General features: G+C 45.2%; 2 protein-coding genes across 8 annotated transcripts in view; one reads left to right on the top strand and one right to left on the bottom strand.

The window, feature by feature from the left end:
• RAI2 (retinoic acid induced 2) overlaps positions 1-4,761 on the top strand; it is a 35,621-nt gene extending 30,860 nt beyond the window's left edge. For all 3 annotated transcript variants that reach the window (XM_040532677.1, XM_040532687.1, XM_040532694.1), the window contains exon 2: positions 2,634-4,761. In XM_040532677.1, coding sequence (XP_040388611.1) covers positions 2,738-4,384 — 1,647 coding nt within the window. In that variant the 5' untranslated portion in view covers positions 2,634-2,737 and the 3' untranslated portion in view covers positions 4,385-4,761. The remainder of the gene's footprint in view (positions 1-2,633) is intronic.
• Positions 4,762-8,170: 3,409 nt separating this feature from the next.
• SCML2 (Scm polycomb group protein like 2) overlaps positions 8,171-20,134 on the bottom strand; it is a 77,772-nt gene continuing 65,808 nt past the window's right edge. For all 5 annotated transcript variants that reach the window (XM_040532656.1, XM_040532646.1, XM_040532635.1 and 2 more), the window contains 3 exons: positions 18,578-18,859; positions 17,739-17,902; positions 8,171-16,199 (listed from right to left, as the gene is read on the bottom strand). In XM_040532656.1, coding sequence (XP_040388590.1) covers positions 16,074-16,199; positions 17,739-17,902; positions 18,578-18,859 — 572 coding nt within the window. In that variant the 3' untranslated portion in view covers positions 8,171-16,073. The remainder of the gene's footprint in view (positions 16,200-17,738; positions 17,903-18,577; positions 18,860-20,134) is intronic.

Below are 20,134 nucleotides of genomic sequence, written 5' to 3'. Positions count from 1 at the left end.
GCTCTCTCTGTTAATACCAAGGTTGGAAAACGCAGTTCAGTTAGAGTCCTTTCCACGCCGGCGTGTGTTTTTGTACCCTGTGCTCGCTGCGCATCGCGTAACAAGGGAGTCAGGGAGCCACGAGACAGCTCACTGGGCAGCTTCAAACTGTCTCTCGGCCCCACAGCTCCAATGTTGTTGGAGAACAACATTTGGCCATGCCTTAAAGTTAAAAAAAAAAAAAAAAAAGGCAACAAGGGAAAGCAGGCATCTCTTCAAGGTGTCTGATGGTGATAGATGAGCTCTTCTTTCCCTCATCTAGATACTTCCTCTGCCCTGTCGCTTTTTAAAGCAGCAGTGGGGGATTTTATTATGTTTTATACTTTTCATCCTCTGCGGTTATCTGTCTCTCTCTCCATGGGTCTGTACAGCATGCTAATCCCTCAAGGCTCTTACACAGCATAATTTTCATCTTAATTTTTCTATTTCTCAATGTTAAACAGCTTTGCCAGGGGAATAGAAGGTCATTTCCTGTCCCCACCAGATCATTCGTTTTCTGTGAAAACACAGAGATCTCATGCTTTGCAAACAAACAGAAAAAATCAGAAATAGCCAGCGTAATTTGCAAAACACTCGTCCGTGCTGCAGAATCGAGAGGACCAGCGGTGCTACTGTAAGTTGCAGAGGCTGCAGGGTTTGTAAATGGTTCTTTTGAAGAAAGAGGTTGTAGCACAAGTATGAAATGGCTTTTTAATTCATTAACAAAACCAACAGTGTTTATTTCTTCAACTTGAATCTGGTGAGCACTCTCCTCATTGTCTTTATTTTTAGAAACGTTAGCTCTTTATTTTTCCAAACAAGACCGGCATGATTTTTTTTTTTTTGGTACCACTACTTGTCACTTTCTGAATAAGTGATTTTATTTTTCTGCTGCCTTTCTGTGCTTGGGAATCTCTGCCTGCCTGCAGTCTGTTTCAGCCAACGCTGAAAAAGGAAACAAACAAAAAACCTCAGCCCTGTACTTGTGAATATTTTCTTCAGAACATTTCATGAGATGAGAAAAATCATGAATTATTCTCCCTAAGCCAGCAGCAGCAGGGGAAAATGAATGACTCATCTGTTTACTTTTAAAAATCCTTTTTAAAAAATCAGATGTGCCTGATGATAAATTATCAGAATTTTGCTCAACCAGCCCCGGCTATTAACTCCCGACATTGCTAGAGTCTCGCGCTCGCCGTGGCATCGTGCTGCCAAGCCCAGGGATTTACAAGTCTCGGGAGAGACGCTGAGATTTCCCGCTCCCCTGCCTTGGCCATGCTTTAGCCTTTGTTCGTGGGCTTGGTTTTTTTGTCTGTCCCCGTTTCGCTTGCAGGTTCTGGTGCCGCTCCTGCAGCCATCTACACGAGTGAGTAATTTATGTGAGTAGCAGAGCCAGTGGTGCTATTCGGGTGTGTTCGGACAGGGATATATCCCAAGGCCCGGGCTCCTCACGCCTATTTCAGTGTCCTGCTGCCCTCCGTCTCGTCTCGCCCGAGCCGGGGCTGAGCCAGTGCGGTGGTGACAGCGTGCAGTTTGCTCTTGGGTAGCAGGATGCAATTGCGTGCAGGTGAAAAATGTAAATTTGGGGTGCTTTTGGTGCTTTCCCATGGTAACAGAGTTAAAAATGGACAAGTTTCCATGGTGATTATTACCGCAGGATGCGCTGCTCACTTCAGGAGTGGCACAGGCGGCGTGGCGGTCCTCCAGGCAAAGTCTGCAGGCGTAAATTATTTACCCTTCTAAATAAATGAATGCACAGCATCATTATTTTTTTTATTATTTTTTTTATTTTTTTGGAGCAGGGGCAGGCTGTTCATCTTTGTAGGAAATAAGCTGCAAATTTCACTGCCATCACAAATAGGAACAATCTCTGCCCTTTTTTTCCATTGACATTTGCTTGGTTTAGATGAAAGCGTGGGCTGGCAAAGTAGATTTGAAGTCGTTTTGATTTTTATTCCCGGTGTCTTTTATTGAACTAGGCATCTGGTTCGAGCGACTGCCCGCATTGAGCGGGGCAGGTGCCGGGTTTTGGCTGGGTTTTGCTCTGGGCTTCTTCCCATCGGGGGGAGCGCAGCCGGGCTGCTTCGTGACCCGTCGGAGGTGCCACACCGGTGGCCTGACCCATGCTGGTGAATCCCTGCAGGACAAACAAGGACCCTCTGCCCACGGCGGAACATTTCGGAGCTGTGTATTTTTAGAAATGTTTGTTTTTGTGCTTTTGCTGAGTTAAAGCAGTGCGCTGTCTCTGGGCTCTGCCGTACGCTGTCATTACGTGAAGCTTTGTTTAAAACTGTAAAAACGCAGCGCCTGAGCCCTTGGGTTAGCCTGCCTGCAGGAGGGGTGGTGTCTTGACTGCAGTCAGCCCTGGAGTCCTTTTAAATTATCTGTGTTTACGGCTAAATATAAGTTCCTCAAAACTCTTTGTACAGCACTCAGGGATGTCTGTATACACAGCATCTATGTATATATTACTGTAGTGCGTTGTGGAGCCGTTACCCTGAAGTGTGGAAACGTTTAACGGCCTTCCTTTGGCGACAGGGTCTTTCAAGGCAGTCGCAAATATTATGTTAAGGAGGAGATTTATGCAGTGCCTAAACCATGTTTCTGCCTCACAGGCCAAGCTATGTCGGTGCCGGTGCCCCTGGCAGCCCCGAGCCACGGTGGGTCCCGCTGACGGCGATGTGAGCGCGGCGCCCGCGGAGCCCCGAAGCCCTGCGACATGGAGGAGCTGTACAAGGAGACCCCGAACCTGCCCATGGACGTCACCAGCCCGCCGGCGGCCATGGCCAACAACAAGCTGGAGAACGGGGTGGCCCAGCTGATCACGGCCGAGGCCTGGAACATCAACTCGGCCGACCTGATGAAGAAGGCCCTGTCCCCGCTGGTGACCGTCCCCGCGCCCTCCATCCTGACACCGCCGGCCGAGTCGCAGAGCGGGGTGGCGCTGAAGGTGGCGGCCACCGTGCTGCAGCCCATCTGCCTGGGGGACAGCCCCGTCGTCCTGCCCATCCACCTGCAGGTGGCCGGCAGCGCCGCCCCGCAGATGCCGGCCGGCAACGCCACCCCCTATGTCATGACCACGCAGGGCCCCGTCCCGCTGCCCGTCCTCCTGGAGCAGCACGTCTTCCAGCACCTCAACTCGCCCCTGGTGCTGCCCCCCGGTGCCGCCTGCCCCGCCAGCCCCCTGCACGGCGGCCTCTTCCCGGGCTCCTCGGCCCCTGTCGGCCAGCCCCAGCTCCTGGACCCCAAGCCCGCTGGCCCAGGCCAGGAGCCCGTGCTGCCGCCCGTCTTTCAGACGCCGGGCTTTGCCGCCGTCCTGCAGGACCTCTTCCCCTCGGGGCAGGGCGCCCTGGGCTCGGCCCCCTGCCAGCCACCCCCTGACTACACCGCCCTCCCGCCCCAGGCCTTCAGCTCGCCCCTGTCCCCGCTGGTGCCCCCCGCCACGCTGCTGGTGCCCTACCCCGTCATCGTGCCCCTGCCCGTGCCCGTGCCCATCCCCATCCCCGTCCCTATCCCTGTGCCCCACGGCACCGAGTCCAAGGTGGCCCCCGACCCACCCAAGCCCCCGCTTTTCACCCCGCAGCCCTGCAAGGGCACCCAGACCCCCCTGGAGAAGGAGGAGACGAAGCCCTTCGACCTCGTCCACCAGCGGGACTTCTCCCAGCTGAGCCGCCACACCGTCATCAAGATGGGCAGCGAGAACGAGGCGCTGGACCTCTCCATGAAAGGGCCGCCCGCGCCACGTGCCGGCGAGGCCGCGCCACCACCACCGTCCCCCGAGGACGGGGCGCTGGACCTGTCCCTCGCCTCCTGCCGCAAGCCGGGGGGGCCCCAAGGGGAGGCGGCTGGCACCAGCCCCACAGCCGATGGCAGCCCCCCGGCCCTGCCTGCCGCCCCCTTCGCCCCCTCCAAAGCGCCGGAGGCCGCGGGCAAGGCGGAGGTGAGGGCGGCGGGGCCCGGGCCGGGCGAGCTCCTGCGGCCGCCGCAGAAGTGGCTGGTGGAGCCGGCGGGGCGAGCGGCCTGCGAGCCCAAGGCCGGCGGCAACAACATCGAGATCGTCAGCACCTCGCAGACAGCCAAAGTCATCGTCTCCGTCAAGGACGCCGTGCCCACCATCTTCTGCGGCAAGATCAAGGGCCTGTCGGGAGTGTCCACCAAAAACTTTTCCTTCAAAAGGGACATGCCCCAGGACTCGGTGCTGCAGTGCTACGACGTGAAGAGCCAGCCCGAGCCCCGGGACAACGCCGAGGCGCTTAGGAAACCTGTAAAGAACAGGAGCGTAAAGCTAAAGAAAATGAACTCGCCCGAAATACACATTCTTCCAATCAAGAAGCAACGGCTCGCTGCCTTTTTTCCGAGAAAGTAAATTATGGGTTTTTAGAATTTTAAGATTATTATGGAAAAAAAAATAATAAAAAAGATGCACTTGGTTTTAAACTCATTTAAAACTTTAAACTATCTTTGTAAGTTATTTTTGGGGGAAGGGGGAGAGGAGCAGATGTAGAGTCCCTATAAGCTGGGTTTCTTTCCTTTTTTTTTTTTTTGTTATTGAATTTTGACTTTTCATGGGAAACTGAATAAAAAGCAACCTATTTTTCAAGCAGATTGCACATTTTGCAGCTTTAATGGAGTAACGGATGAGTCAGAGGGGTAAGAGCTATTTTCACTGCCATAAAGTGCTTTGATGATGTAATTCTTCATAACGGTTAGAATGGAAATTTCAAAATAAATGTTTGTACGTGCTGATCGGCTGCGCTATCTCTGTCATTTCTGAAGTGCTTTCGCCACGCGGAAGAGGTCTGGCAAAAGTCTGTAAACCGTAAAGCACTGCAGCTCACTTGTGATGGCCCTAAAATGTTAACATCGCCAGGCTACGAAAAATTATCTTGTCCCAGGGCACGGTCGGAGAGCGCTTCTGAGCAGCCAGTGACGGTGCGCCCGGACAAGCTTCGGAAAAGCCAGAGCGAGGGTTAGCACGTGGAACAGCCCAGCGCAGGCCGAATGCCAGCTTCAGCGCCAGAGATGCAGCTTTAAAATGCTAAGTAACACTAGCAGTTATGTAAAAGAGAAAATCCTAAAATTTGGGGGAATTTGGTTGCCGCGGGGGGAAGGGTGGTGGTAAGGAAAAGTCACATAATTTTTCCCAGCCTGACTATAGATACATGGAGAATTTGTTTATTGTTAGTTTTACAATTTTCTTTGATGGCTGAAGTCAATGCACATCCAAGAGCAGACTATGTAACTTTATTACCTGACAGTGTACAAGCCACCCACGTCAATGGAGAAATGTGAATGTACAATTCAAATAAACGTTCTGGTAGGTGACGGTTTTGCACTTTGTGTGTGGAAATCAGCTGGAGACGCCTTCTTGTACGTTGGCTGTTAAATTCAGGTGGCTCACGTCTAGAAACCCATCCCCAGGGAAGAAGGGCTGCGAGAGCAGGAGATCAATTCTGGGGGGGGGGACACTGCCCATGTGTGGCTATACCTGGTGGGTAGAAAAACTCTTCATTATTATTTCAAATGCCATGGTCCCAGAACAGTGTTGTCTAAGCAAAAGGAGCAGTTGTAAACCCATCATCTGGGCAACGCAGCACACTACGCGTGCCTTCCCTCACCCCTCAGCAGCCGAACTACTTCCAAGCCCCCTCCTGAGCAGCTTTGGGAAGGCCGTTGCAGTAGTTCTTGCAATAAGTTGGCCAAAGCAGCAGCTTCTGGCTTAGAAATCCCGTCCTGAGGCGCTGGCGTCATCCCAAAATCTGTTGAAACTTGTGAGGAAGGTGCCAACTCACTATACAGAAAATGCCCCCGGCTTCGGAAGTCAGGAAGGGCATTCTGCTGCTCTCTTTCTGGGCTGAGGTATTGCAGCCCTCTTGCTTAATATGAAAAATCAGGAATTTTCACATGGCAGGGATGCTACACAGCATCAAATTCTGTCATACTCTCGCTTTTTAAATATTTTTAAAGCCTTTGTTTTTCCCCAAAGCTGGCAGAACCGGAGACGTTCAGAAGAGCTTAAAGCGCTGATGGATTCATTAATGTTTTGTCATCTGACAGCAGTTTTTTAAATAATTTCATTCTTAATTGAAAATGCTCTGCTACTTTGTTTTGTTCCTTCCAAGAAACTGCGCTGATGAAATGTGTCACTTCATGGCTGCTGCAGTGCGGAGGCTGAGGATTTCTAAATCCCTTGGGACGGCCATCCCCGCTGTCCCTGCCCCGCTGCCTCCGCGGGGCTGGGCTCAGGGAATCGAGATCTTCTGATAGTGGATTTTTTTTTCCAGGGCTATGCCAGGGCAGCGCCCGTCAGCGATGCTGGCTGCAGGTGCTGAGGCTTTCTGCCACAGGGGGCCTGGAGACTCCCCACTGGAAAGGTGCCCGCAGACCGGGCTGGGCTCATCCATCCACGCAGGTACCATTCGCCTCCCACCATCACTCGCGTGTGAAGCACGAGTCCTACATCCCCTCAGCACGGGGGAGAGGCGGCCACAGAACAAGGCACTTAATGACACCAAGATCGAGCACGTCCGCCTCCTCCTCCTCCTCCTCGCTGCTAGCAGCGATTACAGGTTTTGTGTATCAGGCCATTAGTTTCCTCCACGGCTACGCTTTAACTGCTTCTGAAACTTCTGTGTGAGGAGAAGGCTGGGGAGCTGCGCTTGTGATATATGGAGCCTCCGTTTCTGGTGGCTGTTAATGGAGATGTTAATGCCTCGCGTGACGTGGAAGGGAAAGTCATTAAGCTGTAATGGCAGGAGGAGGATGTTTTACAACGATGGGTGTATGCCAGGTAGAGAGAGAGGAGCAGCACAGCCCCTCAAGGGCAACCTGTGCTGGCTCCAAGCTTCCTTTGACTGGGGCTTTGCGTGTGGGTTTTATTAGGGATGAGGGAAGAGGGGTGGGTTCCCTTCCCATCCATTTGCTCTCAGGTGAAGGAAGGTGAAGGAACCCAAAGATGCCTAATTTGAGGAGGAAGCTGCCAGCTGCACAGAACGCACCCCCGGGACACACAGCATCAGCAGCAGGAGGGAAGGCGAGCACGGGGTGCAGCAAGCACAGCACTTTCTTGGGCTGAAGGCAGCTGAGACACAAGAGCAGGGGGAGAGGCTGAACATCACGTCACACGCACAACACAGCACGCATAAACCACACGCCAGATAAACCACACTGTCCTGCACATCCCTGCAGAGGTTTGACCCGCAGGAGATCACCGAATTCATTCACTCCTTGCACGCTTGAAGCTCAAATGGGAAACTTGACGGGCGCAGAGGTGGCCGCTGAGCACCCACAGGAGCGCTTCGGGCAGGCCGTGCCCCTCCGCTCGCGCAGAGGCACCTCAGGACAGCGATCTGACAACACGCCACTCGCTAGCAGCCCTGACCAAGAATCTCAGACAATGAAAATAGCATAAATCAACATTACACAATATCCTGGTGCCAGATGTTTTGGTTTCTCTCTGTGCTCAAGTTTATAAAAACATGCTGAAGTGCTCGGGCAAAGGCCTTCTTGTCAGCTGGCTGGGATGGGGTCCTGCCTTCCTGCCTCCGGCCAGCCTGCCACCACTACAGTAGTGATGTGAATTTGTGAAATTTGCTTTTTTACTCACCTTTCACTTCTTTCAGTGGTTCCCCCCGTGCTTATTGAAAGTTTCATTTCTCCTAGACGATGCCACAAACTTGCTAATGCTGAAGTTTGCTGAATTCAGAGTACCCTGCGGCTGTCCTAAGCACACAAACAAATCCCCTAATTCCACTGCAGAAAACATGTTTTTCCACACTTGTTAAAATCCTGGTATCCCACCCCTGCTAGGAAAATCCATTCTGTTGTTGAACCATCTGAAACATTTCTACACGTTTGGGGAGAAAAATTACTAACCACTAAAATATTTAGCACTGTTTCGTGGCCATATCCCCCAAGCTCTCCTGTAATAACAGCGTAAGATCTCAGTACTGAAATTACTGGGGTACTTTCAAACAAAGTGGGGAGAATTAAAAGAGCAAATGGCAGGATACGAGCTAATAGAGTGTTTAGAAGGGAGCTCTGCTTCCCAGGTAAAGCACTAGCTTTCACCGTAAAGAAGTCCATGTTTGCAGGAAGCACTGGTAATGCAAACCGCATCCCCGTCAGCCTGTGCCCGGCCCCCCCTTGGCTCCTGGGATTACTAATGTTCCCCAGCCCACAGCTGTCTGAGAACGGCTACATTTTCTGCATTGTTTTAATATCATCCTTCCCACCACATCCTCCTTGCCAGCGTTCCCATCCTTCTCTGCTTAAGAACCGGAGATGATGGGCAACGTTTTGTCCAAGTCTGGCACCTCACAGACCAAAGCTACCAAAGGGTGCGTCACTGCGACACGGAACAAGGAGCTCCCTCCCGCTGGATCTTAGGTACTGCGAGAAAACCCCTAGAAGTGCAAAGAAAGCCCTAGAAGTCCCATCAGTAGGCACGGGAAAGCATTTAATGGTGGGAGCTGCTGCTACAGAAGTCATTTCCCATCTGTTGAGACCTGATCAAAGGGAAAAGAATGAAACGCCACCTGCACTCCAAGTTGTAAAGGTATCGAGTGGATTTTTCATCCTTTAAGTGAAGGATTCAAAGTAAGTACCTTGAAAGCTTGGTCCACGTCTTGGAGACATGAGAGTGTCCTTGGAGACCTGCACGGCTCAGCCACGAAGGCACGAAGCTGCCCCCCTGGATGGCAAAGCCTGATGAAAGGCTGCTGTCTGCCTTTCGCCACCTGGAGCACTGTCACGCGTCTCTCGCTTAAAGCGTGCAACAAAGAGGATCTAGGGGCAGAAATATTCTCAGTGCATTGAATTTTGGGGGCAGATACTCTGGCCCATCTGGACTTTTGAGTAAGACCCCTTGTGCAGCAGACCATGGGACTTTGCCAGATGCCTGTGGTTTAGTGAAATGCGCCCCTTCTGAATGCCAGGTAGGTCTTTCTGAAGGGTTCGAGTAAGGGATTGTTCCATTTTACTGAAAACAAACAGCACTTTCGATGGGAAACTAGTTCGCATGCTGGAGTTAAGCAGGATGGGCACTGGGGCTCCCGTGATAGATACCAGGAATCGTGTCAATAAAACCCAGGCAGTCAGGAGAGCTACTGATCTCGTAAAGCAGATGTTGGTGTCTGGTCAGATCACTCCTACCCTGAACGCAGTCAACTAGACCTATGTGGACTACAGTGAGAGATAGTCTAGACATAATTAGGATATGAAGACATGAAGTTACATGAAATTAAACCCCATCCTGTACTCCTCTGCAGGTGTGACTTGAAAAGAAATCACATCAAGAGCAAATTTGTAGCAGCGGCTCATTCAATTCGGAAGAAGCAATGAAAGGACAGAAAGAGAGGAAGCCCCACGAATTGCATAGGGAATGCCAAGGACTCGGCCCATGTTTTCAGATGAAATCTTCTCAAGAAGTCTTTGGCATGTGATGTTACTGACAGGCCCGTGGGTTTTCCTTTAATCAAACACCACAGCACTCATGCTAAAGAGACAAATTATGATTTGCAACCGGTGAACAGCAAAACAAAGGGAGAAAACTGTCCATTTTGACACAAGATAAAATATTTCATACCCCTTCCATGGCTCAAAATGTTAACCTCTAACTCTCCTCCTTGAAATCCCAGGTCAAGTAGTCAAAAGACATTAGCTATGACTCAGCAATCAGTGCATCCAAATCTGAAACATGGTAAGCCAGTACCTCCACCTGGTTTCCTCCTTTTCCTCCAATTTTCCATTACTTCATTCTTCATATATTTTCCTTCCCATGTTTATTGCACACAATCCGTATCACTCATCCCAGCCTTCCATTTCTGTTTTCTTTCAAAACATTTAAACTTTCCCCAACCTGTTCATTTCCCGTAGCCAAACACAAACCCAAAGACAGTTTACAATTAATACACTACGGTGAACGCAAAGATATATGGAAGTAATACGTTCCCTTTGGCTGAGCTGAGCACTCCTTGCTCTGGTCCCTTGAAAATATACAGAGAACACAAAGCAGCATTAAGTTATAACAAAGCAAGACAAAAAACCCACACCCACAAAAAAGCCACCACTGCCCACTGAGCCTGATTAGCAAAAGTTGTCATCTCAGGCGCAGCCCCAATACTGTTTCGGTGAGTTGCTTAGGTGGTCCAAAGGCATCTCTGGGTTTGCAGTGGTGAAACAGAAGCAAAACAGATCCCCCGTGGAGTAGGGAAAGCAGCTCTCTGTAGAGCAAGCAAGGGAGGGCAAGGACAGAGTGCTCCTCCTGTGAATCAGAGTCTATGCAGGACACAAAACTGGCAGCACGCGAGACTGAAGATCTTGCCTAGCCTGCGGCATGGGCACCAGAACAAGAGAAGAGTCAACTGAGTCCAAATTTAAGCTAGCTGTTGCAGCACGATGGATATGATTTAGTTCTGTGCTCCCCTTACCCCAGTTTCACGTGAATTGGATCTCCAAGGAGGCCTCCATATTTCTTCTAGGCCTAGGAGATCCAAGTAGCCTCCTTGGGACATGCACCTCAAAGCAACGACCTATCTAGGAGCTCACCCCTAAAGCACAAGCATAAACCAAAGCTAGACTAGAACTGAGAATTAATTTAATTTTGCTCTCCCCACTACTGTGTTCATGCAAGCACATGCAATTAAAAGACAGCCTGACAAATGGAAAGCACTTTGCAGACCACACCTTGAGCAACACTGCCTCGGGTGAGAGGCCTCTGCTTCTAACAGAGCACCATCAGCATTCCCAGGCAAGGAAAGAAATCAGTAGCAACAGTACATTACGCTGGGATTATGCAGTCAAGATGCAGAGCCCTTTCCTTATTTTTCAAAACATGCTGGAGCAAGAAGCACACGCAAAGACCCTTCCCTCAAAATAAAGGCTCTCCGGTAAGAGGAAGACCTGCTTGGCTGCACTGGTTTGTGGAGATGGTAGTTGAGGGAAGAATTGTTCAGACCTGTCTGAAAACTCCACTCAGATCTCAACAGCGTTAACACAATCGCTTGGAGGAACAGAGCACTGCCATAACTAACGGAAAAAAAATCCACATATGAGAAAATGAGAAATCTAGTAAAATCCCAGCCTTTTGCACTTGAAAAACAGACTGAGGTGCACCACCATTCACTGAGGTTTTCCCAGTGCCTTGCCAATCTGCCTCAGCTTCCACCTGGGAGGGTAGATGAGTCTTTGTCTTTCCCATTCTTGACCTCACTGCTGAGACTGCCAGCACAGGGTAATGGCAATTATCATGGTGGTTTTGTGGTGTATTCATTTCCTTCCAGCTGTCATAACTAGAAAGGAATCACTGGCAGGAGTGTGTTTCTGCCAGCTTCAAGCTGTACATCTGTTCACATTTGTCTGTTCACACAACACGGGATGCGAGCTCCCTTTCCTCCTGCACTGGCATCTGTTTGCTCACACGATTTGTCCTGGAAGGGCTTTGATTTCGGAGGCTGAAAAGTGAATCTTGGTGGATGAAAATGTCTTCATGTATTTTAACAAGAAAAGAGGTGCCGGTGTGCAGCCTTCACTATCAGCACTAAACAGTTCCATGGCAGATAATGAAAGCTGAAATAAAACTAGCAGCAGTCCATAAAGCTAAGGGGAGAAGCAGTTCAGGAAGGACTCCTTAGATTGTACAGCAGGGCTGGGAGATTCCGGAGCTGGTGGGAGCTAATTCTGATTCAGATGGGACAAATTACAGCTAATCAAAATGATCTGCTAGGACAAGGATGGATGATTCATGTAAGTGAGGGAGTTAAAAGCCTATTGGACCACTGTAATGGCATACTTTAAGCATATACAGGTCTCCCATAATCTCCACAGCCACAGCAGTAAGAATTTATTTAGGGCAAACAGTCAGAGGAGAATCTTTGAAAATATATGTGTTTGCTGTTTTAAAATTAAGAATCTCTGGGGTTTCCACTGTAAAAATGAATAAATAAATCACGACATAAAATGTCTCAAAGTTGCTGACTCAAAACACAGTGAGCTTACAACAGACTTCAGATTTTAAGATAAAGCCTCAAAATGGCTCTGCGTGATCTTAGAAACAACAGGAACACAGACGGTTTGGGAACAGGATCCCACGATCTACGGACTAGTCAGTAAGCTTTACGGAGCAAAAGATTACAATCAAGGCTTGAGAAAAAAGCAGCAACCATTTCACCAGAGAAATGGATGTGAATCAGTTTCTGCCTCCCTGCATCACTTAGGCAATTCCAAGCAAGCACTTTTTACTCACTCCAATAGTTTTACATGCAATAAAAAAAGGAAGGAGGAATATATGACCTCTGAAATTGATCTCAAGGGGTCTTTTTTCCCTTTTTTTTTTTTTTCAAACCAAGCCAGCCTCTCTCTATATAGCTTCAATTCAGCTTAAGCAGCAATAGAAACACAAAGATGCCTGTAACTTTTAGACCAGGTTCACACATCTAATGTTGGAACTAAACATTCATTTAACTCTATTATGTGAACAGCTAATCGATCAAAGAAAAAAAAATACTGCTATCCACTTCTAAAATCTGTTTTAGTCACATGACGCTGCATTAAAACAGTCTGCACTCCTCAACTCCTACTTAGAACAGAGCAGATAGGGGACAGACCTAGAAACACTTCCTTCACTTTGCTTTCTCTACAACTTTCTACACAATTGTTACTTCCAGTTACTATTTGAAGTCTACAGGAGAACAAGCTTTAAAAATCATACAGTTTTAGAGCAACTGGCATAAAAGTCACTTAAGTGGTGTAGACAAAAAATGGGAAGATTTTCCATTCTTTCAGCCAACACTTACAATGCAACGTTGCTGTCTTTCATTGTCATTCCTGCAACAGTCCTACAACATGTACACAGCTACAACAAACTTGTCAGAAGTGCTGTAGCGTCAACCGTGATGTGCAATCGCCCCGCCATGCAGTGTTCTTCAATTTCCATATTGCATGAGTCTTCTGCAACAAGGGCTGTGAGAGCTGCCAGCCCTCCTGGAGCAGCTGCGTTTTAATTTTACATAGAAGAGATCTTACCGTGCACTGATGAGTCACAGCACTGCCTCGCGAGAGACTACAAGATACAGAACCAGATAAGCAGATGAATCCCTGTTGATAGAAAAGCAACTCAGAAGAACAAAGACAATACACCATGTTGTCTTTTATACTGAATATGCACCAAAAAGATAATTCGCTATCTTTTGGGAGAACAGATGCAAAACGCCTCTGGACTGTTGTTATTTCAAAGTTCCATAACTTGCCTGTGAAGTATCTAAGGTTACCATTAATCCAATTAACATTACTTCTCAAACGCAGGCAGATCACTGCAGAGAGGCATCAAAACAACAGACTTCTCTAAAATATTAACAGTAAAACCTAAAGTATATGAAGTTTAAACCTACTGGTATTAACTGCTTTTAAAAAAATAGTTCAGGTCTTCATCTGAACGCAGGACAAACTCACTTTTTAGGAGTCTCTTCCCCTTAGTGATTTCTATGAGAATTCTGTAAATTCTAAGCAGCAATACACTATATTCAAAACTAAATAGTTGAATATATTCCTGAATAGTTATTTTGAAAGCACAGACCAACCCAAATTCAAATATTAATTGCTTCAGACAAACTATGTTGGAACAATTTTATCTTTCTGATTAAAGCTTCCTCACATCAGATGTTGTCACAAACTGCCAGGTACGTCAGCTACCCTTGCCTACACAGATGGTGCTTACACATAAAACAAAACAGACAACAATGAACAAACTATTTTATTGCTGTTTATAGATAAGAACATCCCATTGAAAATAAAGAGTGAAAAATATATTCTGCTGCAACATTCTGAACGCATGAATCTCACACTGTAGCACATGGTTAAATCCTGGTACTGTAACTTCACAGTAATCCCTATGCACCTGGGTGCACACAAAGCCTCGAACAAATATTTATACCCATCATAGTACCATGTACAAAAAGTTCATTCCATAAAAGCCAAACAGAAATTTTAAACATCTTTGTTTCTCCTATGCCAATGGCAATTTAAAAAATTAGAGCTGTTTTCAGTTGAATTGTATGAGCAGTACTTCTTTTAAGCTAAAGAACTCTGAAATTCAGCATAAGAAAGCATTGAAGAAGTAAGGTTTGAACACTATACTCAACACGTGGAGCATTATGTTTTCCTCACAATGTAACTGTAACTTTCATATGGTTTTACCAATAATCAAGTCAATATTTTCCGAACACAAAGAGAAAATATGCTCTTTCTCCAATCAATGCTCTGACCTTTTCTTACTATAAAGAGCGTGCTTGTATTATTCATCTAAGCATACATGCACCACAAAAGATATGCAAAACAAATCAACAGAGATAACCTTTAGTGTCAAATGTCTAATGATGGAATAATAAAAACAATCCTCGAAGCCCAAATGATTGCTAAATTAAAATTGCATTGCAGTCACTTAAACTAACAAAATTCTCGGACACTTGTAAGCTACAAAAAATGTTATTTTGCAGCAGTATCTCTGCTGAAACCTGAGGAGTATCAGAGTATTGGTACAACAAGGCATTTTCAGAAAAAGGATTCGTAAAAAATACATTTTTACTATATAGTTTCATATAAAAAGGCAATAAGAAATATAATAAAACCTACCAATTTAGGACTACATCTTCCTTAGCAAATAGTTTTCATCACTTGCACTATTACATACAGTACATTCAGTTTCCTACACAGAAAGTACATTTTCTTATCCCTGATGTATATTACAATTGGCAGTGACAACAAACTGGTTCATTATCACCACTGGTTCTTGTAGCTTATACAAACAGCACCAATTTTACCCTAAACAGGCTTATCAATTACATAGTAGCACTTCCTGAAAGGAAATATAAGCCCAAAACATCAGAACCAAACAAGTGTTTTCAGAAATACACCAGAATACATGGCTCAGAGTTAAGTGATGAATAACCAGGAGTATTGCATAGTACAGGGATTTTGCCTGTAGGAGTAAATCCACCCTTTGATTGTTTGTCACCTTCTGACTCCAAGAATGGACAACAAATTAAACAGGTGCTAATGAATATGAAAGTAGTACATGACCAAAATTACTGGTAAAAAACAAACAAGAAATTGTACAGTTCTCTCTAGCACAGTGCAAAGTACATATTAAAGACTGAACACATATGTACAGTGTGTACGTGTATTTTCATATATATATATAGTATGCATTTCCCTGACACATACACATGTATATATAAAAGCATGAACACACGTATCCATGCTGAACTTAGCAAAAAGATGGAATGTTTATAACGTGGATGCATTGTTCCAGTCAAATCCGTCGGTCCCAGAACTGGCTGTTTATACAGCCAATATGATCTTCCATAAAACAGAACTAATATCACCGGCATAGATTGACAATACACCGTACATTTGTCCTTGTAACTTTCCAAAGGACTGATAATCACACTTTATAAAAGCTTATATTTGTATTAAACCCTCTTCTACACAACGCTTCCCTCCCCACACTTCCCTCCCCCCCGAACTGTTCATATGGCTATTCCCTTTATGGAAATCTATGAAGAAAAACCTAGCTGAGTATGACTCTGCTGGAGGACCAGACACAGTATTTACTCCTGAGATGAGACCTTCTCTTTTACATTTTCCTTGCAATGCAAAAGTTTACAGCCACCCCTGTAAAAATTATTAACACCTGATGCTGTTTTTGTTTTTTCCTTTGGGATTCAGCTGTTTTGGTTCCGAATACAAATGCACTGGGGCCGAAGTCTGCAACAGAGGATAAATGCGCTTTTCAGCACTGTTACCCAACCTGCTCCCCAGCCAGCATGACCAATAGTCCAGTCCTTCCCTGCAAACTTTTTGACACAGTTCACAAAATACTAGAATGTAATACAGATTTTCTTCTTCCCCTCTTTATCCTAGACGTCTTTTTCACATTTTGAGAGAACCTTCAAAAATACAGATGATTTATGCAACAAAACACTTTTAAATAAAGGTGATGGCTGTTAACCTGAGAGCTTAGTGTGATATGAACGCACACTTTGTGGTATCCCCATTGGCTAGTACTTTCCTTGTTTAAGTCTTTCAATGTGGTAGCACAACTTTAGGGCAGGCCCCAGCTTCAGTCCCATATATTTCATTATCATATCACTTCTCAGTAACAGTAGTGCCTTCCCATCAATTTCCTGCAGAAGGAAGAGAACAAACACAACAATACACAACTGCTTTAACAATCTGCATGGTAACACTGAAAAGTACATTGCATTTGTTTATACTGTAGTAAAAATGTATCTACCATTCATAAGGCAGTAACTTAGTGCAGTACTTTGATAATTACACATGGCCACTGAAGGGAAATTTATTTCAGTATTTTTACGGTAAGATTAATGTATGTGAGATGCTAAACAAAATTACAGTAAGTAAAAAAACGACCAAACAGCCTTCAAAATTAGGTACCAGCTGGGAAAAAGAAGAAAAAAAAAAAAAAGAATGGGTCAAGGAAAGAAAAAAAGCTGCAAAGGAAGGTCTGTGCAGTTGGAGATTAAATGATCCGAGCACTGAGGCCTTGCACTGAACCTTGAACACAGCTGTGGGAGGGTTCTGGCGTGTGCATGCAAATAGTCACGCAGAGGAAGGGGTTACAAACCATCTGAATCTGTGAAATAAGACAGATCTACATCCAGGTTAAAGCAGACAGATTGTTAGGATCAAGACCGAGGACAACTTAGGCAGATTGCAACTGCCTGGTTGAGAAGCTGCTGAAATATAGCAGTCCCAAGCTCTTAGTAGCATTACATACCGTAGACAGGCAATTAGTTCCCTAAAACACCATAAAGAAAACCACTCTGTCTTATTTTTTTTTAAACATAAACCCAACAAAGCAACTGACATTTGGTCTTGCTATACAACTAAGAATAACTAACACACAACACAGGAAGTTCTGTAAAAAGTTACTTTGAATTTTCCTTTCAATTCAGCTTAATGTGAAATTTATCTGTTAGTAAGAGCCAGTGCAGAACAAGGGTGAAATACCACTAAAGAGAAAGCCAACCTCTTTTTGGAGGGCCACATATAAAATGAAATAATAAAGCAGCTCTTTGCTGAGCTACCTGCCATAAAAAAGCACAATGAGAAGGAAAAGGGGAGACCAAAAGCAACATAAACCAACGCTTAAGAGTTTCTCTCTCTAAATACAACATCTTGTTAGATCCTAGGAAACTCTATGCATTGCTAGCAAAACAGACAAATTAAACACTTCAATTCAACCTCTGAATTTTAGTATTAATGACCAAGTGCAAAGGTAACCAGGTAAAGCTTCTCTACTTTGGGATAATCCGTCTACAAAACAGACCGTCTTAGAGAGGTGTCACCTATGTAAGCCCCATACTGTACGTGAGAATGTCATCTTCTCCAGAGGTACCAGGGGTGAGAGGGCACCTTGGGTGCTGGCCGTTAGAAGTTAGGAGTTCCAGTATCATGCTGCTTTGCATGAGCTGGAAAGCAATGGGTATTTGCTTATGTCTAGCAGGGCCGGAACACAGAGAAAACATACTGCAGGAGGAGTTTCAGGCAGAAAAACATTTTTTCAGCCTCCTTCTATTATACAAGTGAGTAGAGTCTGTTCTACCTTCACTTGCAAATACAGTGACAGAAAAGAAAGCTGTATTCTAAGAGATCAATGTGATACACAAAATCTACTAGAACAGAATGGATATGCATCATACATGTCTCCTAAAGAGTTCTGCATGTGGAGCTAGAGCCTGCGGATCAGCTTCTTTCACAAAACGCATTACTTCCTCTATTGACCAGGTGGAAGGATCCTTATTCAACATTCTTGAAGGTTCCCTTTTTAGCGAATTCAGGTCCGGTCCAGTTGTGGAACTTGCAGCTTTCAGGATAAAAATATTGTGAAAGGAGGAAGTATCACTAGTCTTTACAGGGATAACACATTTAATTTTACATAAGACATTCTTACTATTAACAACAGGCTTTTATTATTCATTCTTTGCCATATATTAAGATGAAGGATGTTTTATTTTCCTCCAAGTAATACTGTACTGTTCCATTTGTCTTTAAATACCTTATACAACTGCAGATATTTACAGCAGCATAAACATTAGCAGTATGACATACCTAGAGGGATTATTTTTACTCATATTTGGTTCCTGGGTCCTAAGATGCTGGTATTTGGGAATGTGGCAAACACAAGTTGAACTGTGCAGACAGAGGGACAGGAGGAAACCCCATCCCCGTATTTCAGCAATACGGTAATGGCTGATAAGTTGCATGCAAGTGAGTTACATGCAACTAGAACTGCCCAGTCTAGTTAGAGGAAAGTGCAGCAGGCAAGACCCCTCTGGCTTGCACCACCGTATTAGTTCTAATAGACTTAAATTCTGCATTTGAAGTTACGTTAACAAGCCTGACATGCTTGGCAACAGCACATCTCAATCCATATGCAACCTATTTTCTATGGCAAAGAACTTCCTTATTCATAACTCACGGACTTTGTATGTTAATAAAAGCTGTTATATGCTTTGGAAAGCCTAGGCATAGAGCATACCTTCAATCCTCCTCTGTATTCGATTCCTACTGACTTCATAGAAACTGCTGTTCCCAGCAGAGCTCAAGGAGAGCCGGCGCAGGACAGGGGCTGAATTTGAGGTAGCAGTTACTGGCTGAAAGGAATTTCTGTAATATGCTGTGCTCCCTGAAGAACGATATTCAGTGGAATTTCGACAGATCGGGCTTGAAGGATTTACTGAATTAAGTGCAGAATCCATAGAGTCCTCAGAAAAGCGATGTTCTTTGGAAGTGCTGTTTTCTTCTATAGGTAATGTTTCCGCTACAGGAAAAACAACAACACATCAATCTGTTCAAAATGGACTTTGTAACTGTGTTATTTAAATCCTTGCTATGTTCTCCTGAAGATAACTATAGGTTCCAAGCCTGACAATGAATCTCCTGTGAGGTAAGCACTACTGCAGAACAGTTGCCCTTTTCCTCAAGTTATCACTGGGCTCTTACTATATAAAATAAATAAATAAATAAAGATCTAACATGTACAGTTTGAGACAGTCTTCCATAAATCATTTCACATATATTTGTTAAATATTACGAACAGGGCAGGGACATAAGGATTGTTTTTTAATTTTAAATTGTCTGATGTTAGTATTAATGCATACGCAATCTCAGCAAGCATTTTCATGATCTTTTTTTTAATATAAACAAAAACTCTCATGTTAACTAACAATTGTTTAATTTGTTCTAAACAGTAGAGGGAATCACTGACTTCATGAACAAGTGGACGATTATCATCTGTAGATCCCAACATGTCCAGAGACACTGGCCATCACTAAAAATTGAACAAATTACACGCAAAGCTACAGAAGGCAGTGAATCCCAGATACATGCACACTAACACAATACACCCTGACCACAATGCTGTATCTATGTGTAGTTAAAGACCAGTGAGCACACCACTCCATTCTCTAGCCCTCATATGACTCATCTCCATTTGCACCAGGCCAACATCTAGCCTGAGAAAGAAGTTGGAAGCATGATGTGAAAATCTGTATGAAACAAATGCTGCTTTGGCAGGAGAGCTAAGAGCTGGAAAATATAGCTAACAGGTTCACAGAAGTGTAAACCCCACACTACCATCTTGAAAATTACTCTTAGCAAAGTTATAAAACATATGCTAGTGAAGTAGCATATTCTTTGGGATAACTGGTATAATCTGCGAAAACAAGTTCCTAAAATATACTTCTTATTACTCTTCTTATATGGCAACTTTCAACCATTTGTTGGGAATATACCGGAATTAAAACTAAAGGAAGAGCATTTTTCTTAAACAAACAAGAAAGAAAAATCAACCAACCAAACCAAAACAAAATAAAAACCAAACAAAAACCAACAACACCAGACTGAGCTTCTCGAGCATGTTTAACTTGCTCCATGAGGCCTTAGGTTCTCTCCTGAAACCTGCTTAAAAGTGAAGTTTAGTGAAGAACATTAAGTGTATTTTGCAGTAATGGTCTTCACGCAACATAATCCCAAAGGGGGGCAAGGACAGTTAGAGAATCAGCTCCCTGCTTAGAGAATTCAGCAAAGCAAGATC

This window comes from Cygnus olor, chromosome 1, assembly GCF_009769625.2.
Source record: "Cygnus olor isolate bCygOlo1 chromosome 1, bCygOlo1.pri.v2, whole genome shotgun sequence".
In the NCBI taxonomy this organism is placed as follows: domain Eukaryota; kingdom Metazoa; phylum Chordata; class Aves; order Anseriformes; family Anatidae; genus Cygnus; species Cygnus olor.
This window is presented reverse-complemented; position numbering and strand designations above follow the sequence as displayed.